Below are 17,435 nucleotides of genomic sequence, written 5' to 3'. Positions count from 1 at the left end.
GAGGAGGAGGACAGACGGGGGAGGGCACAGCAGAGCTCTCCTCCCAATTCTCTCTCCCTGAGACCAAAGGAGGCCTTTTCTTGCAGGTGTTTACAGCTTCAGCCCTGCTCAAGTAGGTGATACTACCATGCTCCTAAACTCACACTGAGCACCGCAAACCAAGTTCAGGAACACCCGTGGTTTCACAACAATCACACATAACCCTGGAATAGGAAGGTTAGATGAATTTGTGAGGGACAGGAGGATAGGATGGATGGTGTATGCTATCCTAAGTCCTACTACAAGTTAAATTGTAGGTCTGAAAAGGTATCTAGTCAGGGCCAGCGCAGGCATAACTCTTCACTTTCTGAACTAAGTTTAATACATCATCAGACAAGGACAGACCTGCTTACTTCATCCCCCACCCCCTCCCCCCATATGAACTCTGCATTAACCTTGGTGCATTGAATGATATATCTGTACCTACATAAAAGCCATGGCTGAAGTTCACTCGGAGTAGACCTATTAAAATTAATGGACTTCACTTTTTCATGTGCATTAATTTCAATAGCTCTACTAAGTATCACTTCATTGAATACCACCCCTTATGTCAAAATCTGGCCTAGCGTAAACCTGGCTAGTGACCGAACTGATAACACACTGCTCCAGGGATAGTGTTAACAAGGGAGGATGGGTAGAATCCAAATGGGAGAAGGGAGGGGACACATGAGCTTGCGGTCCACTCTCAATCTAACCATGATTAAGAAACCAGCTGTCTTATGTTTGCAGTAGACCACAGTGCAAACGGAAACTTTAAATGCACAGCACTGCTACCAAAGCCACATTCTAAGTATTCTATTTCATACATCGCTTCCAAGGAAACTGAACAAAACATACTCACATCTACTTTCTTCTGGTAATTCAAACTTCTCACCACTTTCCTTGCTAAATGGAGTGCATGGTTATCATCCAAAGCATAGTGATCAGTTACACCAGATTTTCTGCACAGATTTAAAATACAAGACCATGGCATGTTATTAAGCAATATATTTTTATTTACTATTCAATGGTGAAATATTTTTGGGAGCGGGGCAGGGAATGACATGCCATAGAACCCAAACACAAAGGGAACTTGAGAAATAAAGGGCAAGCATTTAGCGGTAATATCCATTGATAGCAGAAGAGCCCACCATTATTTTAAGCAAGGTGAATGCAACAACAGTTCAAAGCAACATAATTTATGGCACGTTCCATTAAAATGTACTGAAGGTGGAGGAGAGTGTTTTGTTTTACCTGCAGTGAAGATCAGCACCACCAAGATCCTCTGCTGATACCTCCTCCCCTGTTGCTGCTTTAACCTAAAGTACAAAAACGAAGTCTCAGAACAGAAGTTCATAGAACTAGGGATGATATTTATGTATTTAAAGCAATTTTAGCCCATAGCTGAAAAGGCTTCCAGAATAGCTTCCAAAGATAAGCAGCAATGCAATTATGTGGTTTTTTTTAAAGTTAACTACAATAATATTTCAAATTTTCAGGCTTTGGACCCTACCTGTTACTTCCCCCAACTCTCATCCAAGAATCTCTTAAGTTCACTACTTTGGCCCATATAAACCAAGGTTTGAACCTAGTAATAAACACTGGCCTACACAGTTGGTTTGTGTTAACCTTGGTTCAGACGTACTGCTACATAATGCTAATGCTGGAAAGAAAAGAGAGGGAACTCAAGCTGGAAAGGGAAGACGGGATGGAGCACTTTGGACTATGCCCAGTGGACATAGCTGATTGAGTAGAGTATTAAATGCCATAAAAATATAACCAAGTAACATAAAATCATTATTATGATTATTTAAGAAGCACTATTAATATGTATGTCACTTTATAAAGACTTCCAGGATCTTATCCAAAGTTAAACAGTAAAATTGGAAGAACATGTGTTCAGTTCTGGAACAGATTTAAGGGTGATCATATCAGGAGACAAAGGTCGATATAGTTAAAGCTATGGTTTTCCCAGTAGTGATGTATGGAAGTGAGAGCTGGACCATAAAGAAGGCTGATCAAACCTATCCATTCTTAAGGAAATCAGCCCTGAGTGCTCACTGGAAGGACAGATCCTGAAGCTGAGGCTCCAATACTTTGGCCACATCATGAGAAGAGAAGACTCCCTGGAAAAGACCCTGATGTTGGGAAAAATTGAGGGCACAAGGAGAAGGGGACGACAGAGGACGAGATGGTTGGGCAGTGTTCTCGAAGCTACGAGCATGAATTTGACCAAACTGCGGGAGGCAGTGGAAGACAGGAGTGCCTGGCGAGCTCTGGTCCATGGGGACACGAAGAGTCGGACACGACTAAACAACATGAACATCAGGAGAGAAGACTGAAAGAGTGTGCCAAAGAAGACACAGAAAATGGGGGAGAGGCAGTGTTGCATGGGAGAGAGCTCCAAGCATAAGGGAAAGCAAGGAGAAATTGCACAGTTGTTTAAGGGAGCTGGAGACTTTTTTAATGACTGTGGGAGGTGTAGCTGAAGGAGTGGGTCATGGGGCATGAATAAATTTAAATGTAAGAGTGAGGGATTTTGTGCTGGATCCAGCCTAAGAGTAAGGAATTTGTGCTGCAGCTAGGAGTGGCCAATCCTTGAAGACAAATATAGAATCATTTCCCCAAAACGTAATTTTAATATTATCTGATGCTAAGCAGAGCCTGCCTGCCTCAAATCTCCATTTCCATTCAACTTAGCAGCCTCAAAGCCACCTATTTTTTTAAAAAACCATTTGTTTAAAAAAAAAGATTTTACACTTAAAACTAATCAATAAGCTCTGAGTCTGTTCCATTTTTCTAAAGTGATATAATTAGTGCTGAAAATTCAAGCAGGAAATTAAGTAACAAATTAATTAGGGCTAAATGGCAGAGTTTCGTCATCCAACAATTCCTATTGATTTTCTGTGTCTGCTTCTGCTGATTACTTTTGTACCAGAACACTATTCCTGACCCAGGAAAACACTTCCCACGCTGAAGCCATTATCCCTGCAAGCTAAGCAATGAAATGTGCATGTTTCAGCTTTGACACCGCATCATCTTGGTATGTGAAAGAAATCTAGGTAGTGGCTGCCACTTTTTATTGAAATATATTTCAACAACTACAAATTTTCAAATTTCTAAAAGTTCCGTATCATGTTTCCCCTTTAATGTGTTAGCTTTGTTTTTAATTAAGGACTGACAAAATATTGGAAAATGGATGTTTATAATTAAAAAGCAGAATTGGATATAGTTAAGGAAATAATAGTTTACTTCACATTGAAAAGGATACAGGAAGGAAATTATGGTGCTGGAGGAGACTCCTGAGAGTCCCATGGACTGCAAGAAGATCAAACCTATCCATTCTTAAGGAAATCAGCCCTGAGTGCTCACTGGAAGGACAGATCCTGAAGCTGAGGCTCCAATACTTTGGCCACATCATGAGAAGAGAAGACTCCCTGGAAAAGAACCTGATGTTGGGAAAGATGGAGGGCACAAGGAGAAGGGGACGACAGAGGACGAGATGGTTGGATAGTGTTCTCGAAGCTACCAGCATGAATTTGACCAAACTGCGGGAGGCAGTGGAAGACAGGGGTGCATGGCGTGCTCTGGTCCATGGGGTCACGAAGAGTCGGACACGACTAAACGACTAAACAACAACAACAGGAAGGAAAGTGGCTGGATGATAGAACACATATTATCTCAGACATTTTCCTCAACTATCTGGGATACAGCTAGGGCAGATATTGTTTTTGGTGTGACCCTGTTTCTTCATAGAAGCCTGTGACACAGTCATATGTTATAACAAAAGCAGGAAATCCTACAAAATCCATTCAGAACCATGCACTCACCAATGGAGGACCTCCTAAAAAAATAGTCCCTTGCTTGCCAACTATTATACTTTCATCAGCCATTGCAGGGACATAGGCTCCTCCTGCTGTACATGAACCCATAACCACGGCTATCTGAGAAAACAAACAGAAAACACAGCGTTCAACAGAAAAAATATATACTCACCAATGGGCAACTTCATTTCCTTGTAGTCTTGCAACCTAACGTGCAGCAACTGGCTCATATTTATTTACATCTAGACTAACTTTGTAAGCTGATCAGAAGAGGAATAGTTCTCTTTAGTTCCGCCAATTGGATCTTTAAATTATGCAAGCTGCTGTGTAAGGTTACCAGGTGCAAAGGAGGAGCACGTCACATTAAAGTCTGGAATGCATCAACAGCGTGCATCAATGAGCCTTTCTTGGTTGGTACAGCTCCCCATAGTTCTTTGGACTGAAAAGGACCACTGCAGCATGAGCGTGGCAGGGACCACTGCTGCACTCTGAATGCTGTCTTGCTGCCTCTGAACATATAAAAGTGATCAGCACAATCTCCTGTTTGGCAGAAAAAAATATTATTCATCTGTTTCTTTCTAAAACCAGGCTGGAAAACCTTTTTTATATGGAAGATTATATAAAACCCATTTCGGGGCCACAGCAGATATTGGGTGGAGCCAGAGCTGTTAGCGAGCAGAGCTACCCATATTTCTCGGCTATCTTCTTTTTCTCTCTCTCTTTTACCCTGCACCTGTTGGACAGATGGAGCTTCAAGTGCTTGTAGGCACAAAGACCAGCCTCTGCCCTCCACCTCCAACTGCTCAGCAAGCAGAGAAAGCAACTTTGGCAAGTGGTGTCCAACACTCCCCTCCAAGGGGTCTTTCCAGGCAGTGCTTTATAGAACAGTAATATTAACCCTTCCCAGGGTCACTCTTTCTTTAAAGATTCATTCCAGCAAGGTAAGAGAGGAATATTGTCCCAACTGGTACACTCAGACCTCTAAACAGGAAGCGCAAAGAATGACATTTTCACCAAATTAGTATTACCATAAAAGCATAGAAAGAGCTTGAGAAAGCAAGCAAGAGAAATGAAAGGATATAACCTTCCACCCTTGCTGTCTCAGTGGGCATTTATTGAAAGGAAATGCACTATGCAAAATCGAGGGTAAATTAGGCATCATCATTGACTGAAAAGGCCCCCTTTATGTCCATTATGAACACTGAAGGCACAGGACAAAGTGTTACAGGCAACTATTCAAATCATTAAGACGTTTATGAGGGAATTATTTTTTTCTTAGTTTGAGAAAAAGGCAGGATTATATTTCTTTCAAAACAGAAATCTAATTCCACAAGAACAACTTAGGGTACATAAAGGTAACAGAGCTGGAGGGTGGGGGCAGCAATTACATCGATTTTGTGATATTATCTGAAACCCAATCATTAAATTACATGCCTCTAGGACTATGACATAGTTTGATGAAATTATTTTCTTGTGGCTGTAAAGGCCTCGTTTCTTATATATAACACAATAATCAACAACCAAATGAGGGCCTTGATTGGTTTGAAAAATGGTTTGGGAAACAGATGTGATGGGCCTTGGTCTCAGCAAAATCTGCTTCTGCACATATTAGAAAATACTTTAAAAGTGGTATGCAGGTGGTAGTGGATACCCATATATCACCTACAGTCCAACCATGATGCTGGTGGTGATGTGATAGTAAGGGGACTTATTATCACAGCAGGGTTGCCTGGTAATACAGGTATTTGGGGGACTCAGAAGTATCCAACGTAATTTAGGCAGCCATGGATTTTACGCCCCAATTGTGTTTACTATCCATCTTTCGAGGCCTTGAATGTTGCTATAAAGACTAAAGATTTACTAACTATTCTTTTAGTGGCCACTTGATTATCTATAGGTCAAACCTGGAAGGCCTTACAGAGACTATCCTGGACTTAAGGTATAAACATGTATGGTGACTGGCTATCACTGAGAAAATAACTCATAACCTAGTGATAAAAGGAACAGAAAAACTGGACAAATGTTGTGCAATATGGTGCTCATTTATTCAATATACAAATTAAACTGGTCTTCAATACAAACTCTCCCAAGCATCTTTGTAGATATGACTATGCTGAACAGTGCGGTTGAACTATATTCTTTCCTGGGAATAATAATAATAATAATAATAATAATAATAATAATAATAATAATAATAATAATTTATTATTTATACCCTGCCCATCTAGCTGGGCCTCCCCAGCCACTCTGGGCGGCTTCCAAAAGAATATTAAAATACTATGATACATCAAACATTAAAAGCATCCCTAAACAGGGCTGCCTTCAGATGTCTTCTAAAAGTCTGGTAGTTGTTGTTCTCTTTGACATCTGGTGGGAGGGCATTCCACAGGGAGGGCGCCACTACCGAGAAGGCCCTCTGCCTGGTTCCCTGTAACTTGGCTTCTCGCAGTGAGGGAACCGCCAGAAGGCCCTCGGTGCTGGACCTCAGTGTCCGGCTAGAACGATGGGGGTGGAGACGCTCCTTCAGGTATACTGGACTGTCTGTGGTGGATAAAATAACTTTTGTGCTGTCTCCAGGATATTATATGCTAGACATGTGAGTAATTTCTATGAATTAATAAAAATCATTTATTTTAAAGTATAACCTGAAGGCTGTTATCCTGGTGGGTAGGGTTGCCATATTTAAAAAAGAGATAATCCAGTTTATCTGTCTATTTATTTATTTATTTATTTATTTAGAAAGGTTTGTCTGTTATCCCAGTGGGTCAGACAAAAGCCCCTAAATGTGTAAGGGGCATCTATTTACTCACGGATTTACGTAATATTAATTTTACACTGGGGAAAACATCCTCTAGTTTATTAGATTCCCACTTTGAAAGAATTAAGACAGACAGCCACTTGGCAGTGGGAGAGCAGTGAAAGAGGGAATCCAAAATACATAGAGCTAATCGGGGGGGGGGTGTCATTGCACTCTGAAGAAGACTCGTCATCTTGTGGTCAGACAAACCTTTCTCTTTCCAGGCTCAAATACAAGGAAAACCCAGTTGGCCAGCTTGCAGAAACAGTCAACAGTGCATAGTACTAACTGGCTGGGACCTGTGGTATCATGAATCCATCATCACCCTTCTGCCCAGCAAACTTTTGCAGCTTTAAAAAGAAAAAAATGATTTCTCTCTCTCTAAAAAAGTTCCAGATGAAGTCTTTTGAACTTATTTTTTAAAAGGAGACAGTTTTCCTAAAGATTTGGAAGGAAGGACAAAGTGAACAACTAAATCAGTGTTCAAAGAGGCAAGTACGTATTTTGATTGCAGTGCAAAAGGAAAAAGAATGATGTGCAGAAGCGGGGAGGAGAATGCCAATTCCCGTTTTGACGTACATCAGTACACACTCAAAGCTTTTCCAGTTAAATGGTGATGGAGTGGGGTAAAGCCATATAGGTCAAGTGCTAGCAAATTGCTTCCTGCTGTTGTGCCTCTGCTTCCAAGCATAAGATCAGATATGGTCAGAATAGTTTCTTTTAAGAAGTTGTATAAAATAATTCTACCCACTGCTATGTGTTTTCAACAGCACATGAATAAAAGAAGAAGAAGAAATGTCCCTTTGAAATACAACAAAGAAAAAGAGGTCTGGGTTTAACAAAACAAACCTGAGACAGTTTTCTTGTCAACTTCAAATACACACAAGAGACAAACACTAATGTGATAAACAGAGAAAAGAAATTCATGAGTGTCCTAAATAGCAAGGATGACTTTTAATTGACATTTTCCACTGTAACTGAAAATTATTTAGTACTCAATTCCATATGATGCATGTCACTGTCTATATAGTTCCCTTTACAATCCAGCTTAATTATATTCCTACTTTTATTCTCAAATAAAGTTACCTGTGGAATTCTTTGTGAAGACATGCGTGCTTGGTTATAGAAAATTCTACCAAAATGATCACGATCGGGAAACACTTCTGCCTGGCGTGGTAAGTTTGCACCTCCAGAGTCAACTAAGTTAAAATAAAGATTGAACATTGATAAACAACATATTTATCTAAACATTACTGGAAACCATTATTCCCTGTGAGGAGGACAATGAGAAATCATAGATGTTTGAGGCAAGGAAAGGCATTTGCTTTCTTCCCCTGTTCAAAGTCCTTAATCAGCCACTGTCACTGCAAGCCAGAACCCTTATATGACAATTGCTTGGATGAAGGGTTGTCCTTGCCTCCAGTCTACAGCCCTTTATCTAAGCAAGTGCCACCGAAGGGAAGAACAGGGTGGGCTCCAGCACCTGAAAACGGAAAAACAGGCAGCTTTACTCTGGACAACAGTTGCTTAAAGCCTAGCCTTTTTGGATGCTTAGATGAAGCATTAGAGACGTAATAATAATAATAATAATAATTTATTATTTGTACCCCGCCCATCTGGCTGGGTTTCCCCAGCCACTCTGGGCGGCTTCCATAAAAACCAGAAATACACTAAAATATCACAGATTAAAAACTTCCCTGAACAGGGCTGCCTTAAGATGTCTTCTGAATGTCAGGTAGTTATTTATCGCTTTGACATCTGATGGGAGGGCGTTCCACAAGGCGGGTGCCACTACCGAGAAGGCCCTCTGTCTGGTTCCCTGTAGCTTTGCTTCTCGTAATGAGGGAACCGCCAGAAGGCCCTCGGCGCTGGACCTCAGCGTCCGGGCAGAACGATGGGGGTGGAGACGCTCCTTCAGGTATACTGGGCCGAGGCCGTTTAGGGCTTTAAAGGTCAACACCAGCACTTTGAATTGTGCTCGGAAACGTACTAGGAGCCAATGTAGGTCTTTCAAGACCGGTGTTATGTGGTCTCGGCGGCTGCCCCCAGTCACCAGTCTAGCTGCCGCATTCTGGATTAGTTGTAGTTTCCGAGTCACCTTCAAAGGTAGCCCCACGTAGAGCGCATTGCAGTAGTCCAAGCGGGAGATAACTAGAGCATGCACCACTCTGGCGAGACAGTCCGCGGGCAGGTAGGGTCTCAGCCTGCGTACCAGGTGGAGTTGGTAGACAGCTGCCCTGGATACAGAATTGACCTGCGCCTCCATGGACAGCTGTGAGTCCAAAATGACTCCCAGGCTGCGCACCTGGTCCTTCAGGGGCACAGTTACCCCATTCAGGACCAGGGAGTCCTCCACACCAGCCCGCCCCCACACCAGCCTGATTTGCAATTTGATATTTGTGCTCGATACTTTGCTCCACTGTACTGCTCTGAATTGTTTAAACAGTATGTAATGTGTACAAAAAGTTTACCGTTTCCAAGAAGGACACACACACAGAGGCTTAATTTAAGCACCAAGTCTAAGCTTAGTTTGCACCCATTATAGATCATGGTATAAAAAACTGTGTGTGGTGTTCATGAAAGTTGTTAACTGCACCGGGCTCTCTTGTGAGAAAAGGTGGGATAAAAGAAAAATAAACAGACATACAACAGACAAACTACAGTTTAAAGCTACTAGTGTACATTTGTTTTCTGTCTTCAGCATGCAGCTTCAGAAATTCATTCCCATCATCCATGGTGTTTGATGAACATAACTATGATGGCCAAATCAGACATAATGCCAAACATTTGTTAGAGCAAACCTTGATTTCCAAACCCACTTCAAACCAGAGTTTCCTATTCAGATTTGCCAGCTGATGTTTTGTCAATTCTTACACCAAGCCAAACCATAACTGAGCTTCCTTAACCACATTTTGGTGAGTAAAAGAACTATGGCTCCACAGCCCAACCCCTAGAAGGGTAAAAAAAAATAACTGTCATTGACAGCCTACTCTTAAAAATATAGCCTGCCTCCAACCTTAGCATATCAATTAATAATAGTGTTTGCAATAGAACTTACCTAAATATAGACAAGGGAGATTATTCTGCATTGCAATTTCTTGAGCACGCAGGTGCTTCTTTACAGTGATTGGATAGTATGTTCCACCTTTGACAGTTGCATCATTTGCAATAATCAAACACTCCACTCTGAAACACAAATGATTTTCAGCGACTAAATCTTTCCCAGTTGAGCAAGAGAATTGCTGGCATTAATCCTAACAAGACTGAAATCCTCCAAACTTTCATCCAAATAAACACACTTAGGTATGCAATGCCAATCATATCTGATAAAAGGTTTCCATCAGTCCTGTATCATGACAGAGAATGTTACACAAACATATGTTACACTTAAACTGAAGGTGACATTGCTGCATCTGATGTGCTGCTAATGAATCTTCAGAAACAGCTCTTAATACACAGTAACACAGTAATTCTGGAAAATAAAAAGAACTATGAATTGTGATCTCTTGAGATTGTTTTCTGACATTTTGTTTTTTGCAAGCTGTCAGAAAGCCAGAGTTGCAACCCACAAAAAGCACAGATAGTAACAGTTCTCACCCTGACACCCGTCCAACGCCTGTAATGATGCCACCTGCTGGTACCTCTTCATCGCCATACAGCTGGTAACCTGCAAACTGGGAGAACTCCAGGAACGGAGACCTGGGAAAAGATTTTTTAGAAATCTCAGGCACATAAGTCATATGAAGCATTTTAGGTAGGTATCTTTTCAAGCTCATAGATTGGCTCCAAAAACATATTTTAATTACATGTATTACTTATTTGGAATTTTTATTCCACCTTTCCATTCTCACACAACATATAAAGTAAGTTTTATATCTTGCCAAATTTTGAGTTATCTCACAGAAAAGTGGTATCTGCTTATGATACCATGAATTGGATCAGATAATTTTCATGGAAGCTGTTAGAGGAGCAAACAATTTGCCAGGTTAGGAAAAAAAACTGCTATCTGCAGCAGGCACTGTAACCCTCCAACGGTGTGACTTTACCCCCGAAGGCACACTCTTCCATTGTCTCCCAAGACCGACAGATGCTAACAAGAACAAGAATCATGATAGTACTGACTTCACAGCTGGTTACCAAGCACAGACATAATTTATAGACCCTGCTTAATGATGGCTACCAAAACAACATAAGTACACAATATTTGTCTTTCCAAATGACTAAATTCTAATATAATCTGAAATGGTTTACCATGATGTTAAAATCTTGGAAACAAAGCAATCTGCTAACTTAAACATTCTGTACCTTAAAATATTAATAATGAAGAAGGAAGTACCCACCCAGGATCTATGAGTCTGTCAATTCTTTCTCTAGGTAACAATTTTCCTCTTGATGTGTGAAGCTTCCGTGCCTTCTCTCCACCACCTGTCATGCAAGATCTTTTATTATTCCTTGTGCATGGAGCTGAACAAATAGCTCACTCCCTTTAGCAATAATCAATACTATTTTATAATCAAATACAAATACTTGTATTTGTAATATATTACACCGATGCTAAACAACTGTTAAATGATACTATTTCTGTCTTTTTCTATTAAGTCCTAAAGCAATGACATTTTATCATGGTAAAGGTAAAGGGACCCCTGACCGTTAGGTCCAGTCGTGGCTGACTCTGGGGTTGCAGCGCTCATCTCGCTTTATTGGCCGAGGGAGCCGGCGTACAGCTTCCGGGTCATGTGGCCAGCATGACTAAGCTGCTTCTGGCAAACCAGAGCAGCGCACGGAAACGCTGTTTACCTTCACGCTGGAGCAGTACCTATTTATCTACTTGCACTTTGACGTGCTTTCGAACTCCTAGGTTGGCAGGAGCAGGGACAGAGCAACGGGAGCTCACCCCGTCACGGGGATTCGAACCACCGACCTTCTGATATTGAACGCCAAATACAACCAGTTTTCAATTATACGATGCTTTATAGGAGAAAAACAGGACATACCAAACCTGATTTTTTCAGATTGCTGTTGGAGTTCTGTTACTAATGCCTTCATCCGTTCATAGTTTTCCTGGTGAAGAATGTTTCAATAGGTTAACTTATGAAAATGTTTAACCAGAGACAATAAATCCCACCCCCTTTTCTTCACTATTGAACAATTATGTTTATAAACCACTTTTCTAAAACATGTTGTTAAAGCTAGTTAAAGGCTTATTAAATACATTTCAATTGATCCATTGTTTTAACCGCATTTTCTTTATACTTGTTTCTCTTTTGTGTATTTATCCCAGAGTTTCAGAAGTTCACACACACCAAATACCACTGTCAATTACTGTGCATTAAAGCCATCTTCAAAGGCTCTCCTCTGAGTAGCAACCAAAAAGAAAGTCTTCTCAGAGGGGGATTCACCTAGTGCCAAAACATTTTTTCAGTTGTCAGAAAACTACATTTTTATTCTCCCAGGCTTTCTAATTTATTTTTTAAGGAACATATGCTGTTATTTGTTTTATTTTATCCATAAATATTATCTACTTATTCTTTAACTGCCCTGACAGCTTTGCTGGAAGAGCTGCTTGGTGGGGAGACCAAAATCAAGAGTCAGAGCATTTCCACCTGCTTTTTTCCACCACCATGACCATGGTGCCTTAAAAAGCTTGCCTGGAAGAGTCACTAGCTGGAGAAGATTGAATAAAATATACATGGGGCTTGAAGGAGGAAAAATAATCTTTACTTCCCCATATCAGAGCTGGCGAAGTGAGAACATGCCAAATGAGCGCTAGGAGAAAGACTGTCTCAAGTGAGAGGTGAAGCTACCAACAAAGGTGTGCAGCTTAAATATGGAGAAGATCCTGTTACCTTGTGGAACTGAGATCTAGTATATACTGTTATATGCTGTTGTTATTCCCATGTTAGGCTTTATTCTCGCTCCCAACTAGGTTTACACTCTTGAGTTAGGCAATTTTATTTGTAGAGTTGCATTGATTTGTATTATGTACTTGCTTATTGACACTAGGGTTTTTTTGTAATGTTCATATTATGTTTCATTTTATTTAGTTTTTACTATTCTGCATTTTCCATGCAGCCAATTCAAGTTAACATGCCCTTTTGTAGTAATAATAATGGCATTTCGTGGGCTACAAACAAAAGCTTGTAATGCCAGTTTAGTCACAAGAAGAGCAGTGGAGGGAGGGGTGTTCAAGTGTATAAAATAAACCCTACATCCTGAACAATGACCATGGGTCAGTCTCTGCCTCAGTTATTCATACCTGCCAAGCCTTAAAAAGGAACTACTTATGCTTAAATTATATTTTACATTCCATCACTCTATTGATGTTAGAATATTCTTACAGAATGATAAATAAAAATGGGATGAATAAGAAACTTTTTATACTATTTATTTCCTCTGAAGCACAGCAGCACCTGTCTCCTTTTTCATAAGTTACTTCCAGTTTTATCCACTATACAGTGGTACCTCGGGTTAAGTACTTAATTCGTTCCGGAGGTCCGTTCTTAACCTGAAACTGTTCTTAACCTGAAGCACAACTTTAGCTAATGGGGCCTCCTGCTGCCTCCGCGCCGCCAGAGCACGATTTCTGTTCTCATCCTGAAGCAAAGTTCTTAACCCAAGGTACTATTTCTGGGTTAGCAGAGTCTGTAACCTGAAGCGTATGTAACCCGAGGTACCACTGTAGTTTGGATTCAAAGATCTACTTTGGCCACAGTCAAGGACTTGTACATGCCCAGAGGGATTTCTGGTTCTTTCTCCCATTTGTAAAACAAAATGTCAGTTTTCTGCTCAGTTTTTTGAAGTCTCCCAAGTCAAATATGGCTTGCTATAGGGAATCAAAGGTTGCCATTTGAGAATTGCCAATCCAAAGCTCCCTTAAGGAAGCCTCAGTCTTGCAAATTCCTTCCTCTCCTTGCATGTGCCAATTCCCTACTGTTATATCTGAATTGGCAAGCCATGGTATACTGTTATAACCAAAGCAGGAAACTATATACATGCTTGCTCTCCAAATGAGAACTGGAAGCCATGATCTGAAGGGCAAATGCAAACCAGTTTGTTGATGTGTAACAGAAAACTATGATGTGCCCAATGCCAAAAGTCAGCAAAGGAGTCAGGGTGCCTAAGCCCAAGCTTGATTCATGCAAGGGATAAGCCATGGTTTGGCATTATATACAAACTGGATCTTTGTATTTAATGAATCATGTACAATGGGATCTGAAAAGAACTATGAACTTCATGTAGCCACAGCAAAATGTAATTGAATCCATTATTATTTTCTTTTTAGTTTGACAATGAAAACTAAAGAAGCAGAATACTAAATGTATAATTATTAACACACAGGAAAAACAAATGGTGCATTACAGGAATCTGCTGCCAGTTCTGTCCCTGTGACCTCATCAATGAATTTAGATTCCTGAACTAACACATACGCTTTCTGTCTTACCAAACTACTTTTCCATCTATCCTGCCTCGAAAACTATCTTCCACCCTGCCTTGTTAAATCTTCAGAAATGAACAAACAATAAAGATCAAAAAGGGCAACTCATGATTGCCGCTGCACCGTTTCTGAGTTTGCACAGTATCTTGCCATATTACATTTGCTCAGAGTATGAGCACCTCATGGAAGGAACCTCACATGCTGGTGAAACAAAGTGTACATATTATGACCTTCATAAATAATAGCTACACCTGTTCAACAGCTAACAACATGGGCCATCTTGCTCCTTGAATGTTATACGAGATATACGCGTGAATAGTTGTTTATTAAGCATAACTGGATAAATGTGGCTTGCCTTGGCCATTCACTTGAAACTTCCTTTTAAATAATTTTAAAAGAAAATCCAAAACTAATCAAGAATCGCAATGAGATCCTGCAGAGCACTAACAAGCAACTAATTACAAAGGAGTGAATGGAAGTCCCAAATGGACTTCCAGCAAGCCACACTGCCACAGCCACAAAACCTTCCATGCTCCTCTCTTCTGTCAACTAGGTGCCAGATCCACTAGCTGCTAAACCCTACTATGTCGGACTACAGTTATTATTATTTATTTCATTTATGAATTACTTCACATGTGGCATCCTAAGCGATTTACAATACAATAGAAATATAGAGAGAGCAACAGCGTATATGAAACAGTTGAAACATTTGCATTTATAAAAGCAATTGGGGGGGGGGAATGTACAGCAATTTAAAACAACAATGCCACATATATAATATCCACTCAAATCCAACACAGATACCAGCTGGGATAAAAACCTGGCCTCCTGAAGGAAAAATGTCTTCAACATGCTCCAAAAGGCCAATAATTACCCTTGAAGGCCGTCCAGAAGCTGCGGTCAGTGCAAAATGTAGCCACAAGACTCTTACTTGGTTCAACACATCGAAGCCATATAATACCAATTTGGAAGAATTTTCATTGGTTGCCTATGGTGCTTGTTGGCATCCATCTGTCTTGAGAGACAATGGAGTGTGCCTTCGGGGGTGATGTCAAACTGCTGCATTAGCAGCACCAAAGTGACCTCCCTGGGACACAAGTCTGGGCAGTGTGTATGGAAGCCCTGGGCTGCCCAGATGACAAGACTGCTCTCTTGGCCTCACTGATGTGGTCCAAAGGAAAGTAGAGCAATATACTGGGCACCAGTTTGGCTGCAGGAGTTGCCAGAAGGAAGCGTACAAGGCACCATCCAACTGTCACAGGGACTGTACTCCAGATTTGTGCAGGGCTTTAGCCTTTTCTTCTCCCAAACATATCCCACAAGTCAACAGAGGTTTAGAATCAGAGTTTTCCTTCTCTCGCATTGACAAGACTCATCTGTCCCTTACTTCCCTCTACAGCACATGCAAAAACTGGCTTCTTAACCCTTGGAACCACTATTGGTCTTGTCTGCTCAATCCACCAGAGCCCATCTTCACATGCAGGCGAAACTCTAACTCACCGAAGGTTTGAGACCCAACAGCTACCTCCACCTGGTTTAGCCGGTCAGCCAAAGCTGTGAGTATATGGGGTGTTAGGCAAGGGGTAGTACCTCTGGGGTAGTGTGTCCACCTTTGGTCGCCACCCTGCATTCAGCTCTCACCTGCGGCTCCTAGAAGCTGTCAGCATGCAAGGTGCTTATGTTAGTGTAAAAAGTGGTAACAGATTGGGACCCAAGTTCCTGAAGGGAGTGCTTCTCTCTTACATCAAACTATTTGATTTGATTGCTGGTGGGGTCAAGGGGATCAAAGCATGTGACACCCATTTTGTACTAGGAATGAAATTCTAGTTTCTCGGAAGCATCCTCTAGGGTTCGCAACATGACTGCTCTAGAACATATTTCCTTCTAAAAGTGGGAGGCAGAGAGATTATGCTGCTTAGTGCTGCTCTTTGGAGAAATAGATCAGCCACCTTATTGATAGCTCGTACAGTGGTACCTCAGGTTACATACGCTTCAGGTTACATACGCTTCAGGTTACAGACTCTGCTAACCCAGAAATAGTGCTTCAGGTTAAGAACTTTGCTTCAGGGTGAGAACAGAAATTGTGCTCCGGCGGCGCGGCAGCAGCAGGAGCCCCCATTAGCTAAAGTGGTGCTTCAGGTTAAGAACAGTTTCAGGTTAAGAACGGACCTCCGTAACGAATTAAGTACTCAACCCGAGGTACCACTGTAGTTGTAAGGATGAGCTTCTGCTCCACTAGACCGCTGCCTATCTCTCTGCCAAACTAGGCTAATGTGGCAAGAAGGCGTGGCAGCTGTTGCGCTCCCAGTGAGAGAAAATGCCAAGTGTGAAGCTATGAGACGAGACTTCTACACTGATTCGGACTACCTTTAGGACCTACACTCCGAATTGCTAGGCATGGTTCCCCATATTGGGAAGAAGGCTTCTGGCCACCAGAAAGGAACACAAGCCCCGTCTTTCCCTCCCTTTTTAAACTAAGACCGCGTCAGGTACGCGCAAGCGAAGGTGCGCAGAGAAGAAACCCACGCGAGCTCACCTGAAAGCCCTTTCGCGCGCGCGTGTAGACTACCTCAACCTCCTCTAAAATAAAAGGAAAAAACCAAAAGGAAACGGGTCTCCTCCCCTCCTCGGCCTACCTGATAAACCGGGGAGGCGACGTCGGGCTGAGAGCCCACCGTGGCCACCTTGTCCCCATGGTAAGCGCGGCGGAGGGCAGCCGCGGCCGCGCGCGGGCAGCGAAAGAGCGTGCAGAGGCGGCATTTCAGGCCCGGTAACATCGCGGCGGCCGGGGGAGGAAGGGCGGGCGGCGGAGGAACAACTTCCCGGGCCTGGGACCAACCTCACGGCCACTCCCCCCGCGCCGCCCAATAGAGAGACGGAGCGAGGCCTAGGCGGCGCGAGGCCTTCCCCTCGCCAGGCGCCGCCTGCTTCTTCCTGGTACCTCAGACCAATGGAAGAGGCAGGCGAAGGGAACAGGAGGCGATTGTGGAAACCGACAAGCCGGCCCTCTCTCGCCCTCGGTTCCAAATCCCTTCCCGTCTTCCTGAGGAGTGTCTTTTTCCCGTCCCTTTAAAAGAAGGCTGCCTTCTTTTCGTTGGCAACGTTGTTCTGACTTTTTAGCAGGTGTGCGAGTGGCAGAAGTTCACACCAGCTTTGTGGTGCTGCGTGGAGAAGTTTGGCCCCTTCAGTGTTTCCCAAACTTGGGTCTCCAGCTGTTTCTGGACTACAATTGCTATCATCCCTAACCACTGCTAGCTAGGGATGGTGGGAGTTGTGGCCCCAAAACAACTGGAGACCCAAGTTTGGGGAACCCTGGTCTAGATAGTGGCGACCCCCAGCCAGCACTCGCAGATAATGGGAG

At 42.3% G+C, this 17,435-nt stretch overlaps 1 protein-coding gene across 1 annotated transcript in view; it reads right to left on the bottom strand.

The window, feature by feature from the left end:
- MCCC2 (methylcrotonyl-CoA carboxylase subunit 2) overlaps positions 1 to 16,937 on the bottom strand; it is a 31,187-nt gene extending 14,250 nt beyond the window's left edge. The window contains exons 1-9 of the mRNA XM_081881203.1: positions 16,711 to 16,937; positions 11,634 to 11,700; positions 10,980 to 11,064; positions 10,237 to 10,338; positions 9,698 to 9,825; positions 7,726 to 7,838; positions 3,849 to 3,962; positions 1,273 to 1,337; positions 881 to 980 (exon numbers count right to left, since the gene is read on the bottom strand). Coding sequence (XP_081737329.1) covers positions 881 to 980; positions 1,273 to 1,337; positions 3,849 to 3,962; positions 7,726 to 7,838; positions 9,698 to 9,825; positions 10,237 to 10,338; positions 10,980 to 11,064; positions 11,634 to 11,700; positions 16,711 to 16,851 — 915 coding nt within the window. The 5' untranslated portion in view covers positions 16,852 to 16,937. The remainder of the gene's footprint in view (positions 1 to 880; positions 981 to 1,272; positions 1,338 to 3,848; positions 3,963 to 7,725; positions 7,839 to 9,697; positions 9,826 to 10,236; positions 10,339 to 10,979; positions 11,065 to 11,633; positions 11,701 to 16,710) is intronic.
- Positions 16,938 to 17,435: the final 498 nt, after the last annotated feature.

The sequence above is a fragment of the Podarcis erhardii genome (assembly GCF_964252035.2).
Source record: "Podarcis erhardii genome assembly, chromosome: 11".
Lineage (NCBI taxonomy): Eukaryota > Metazoa > Chordata > Lepidosauria > Squamata > Lacertidae > Podarcis > Podarcis erhardii.
The sequence above is the reverse complement of the archived record's forward strand: the minus strand, read 5'-3'. Positions and strand labels throughout refer to the sequence as shown.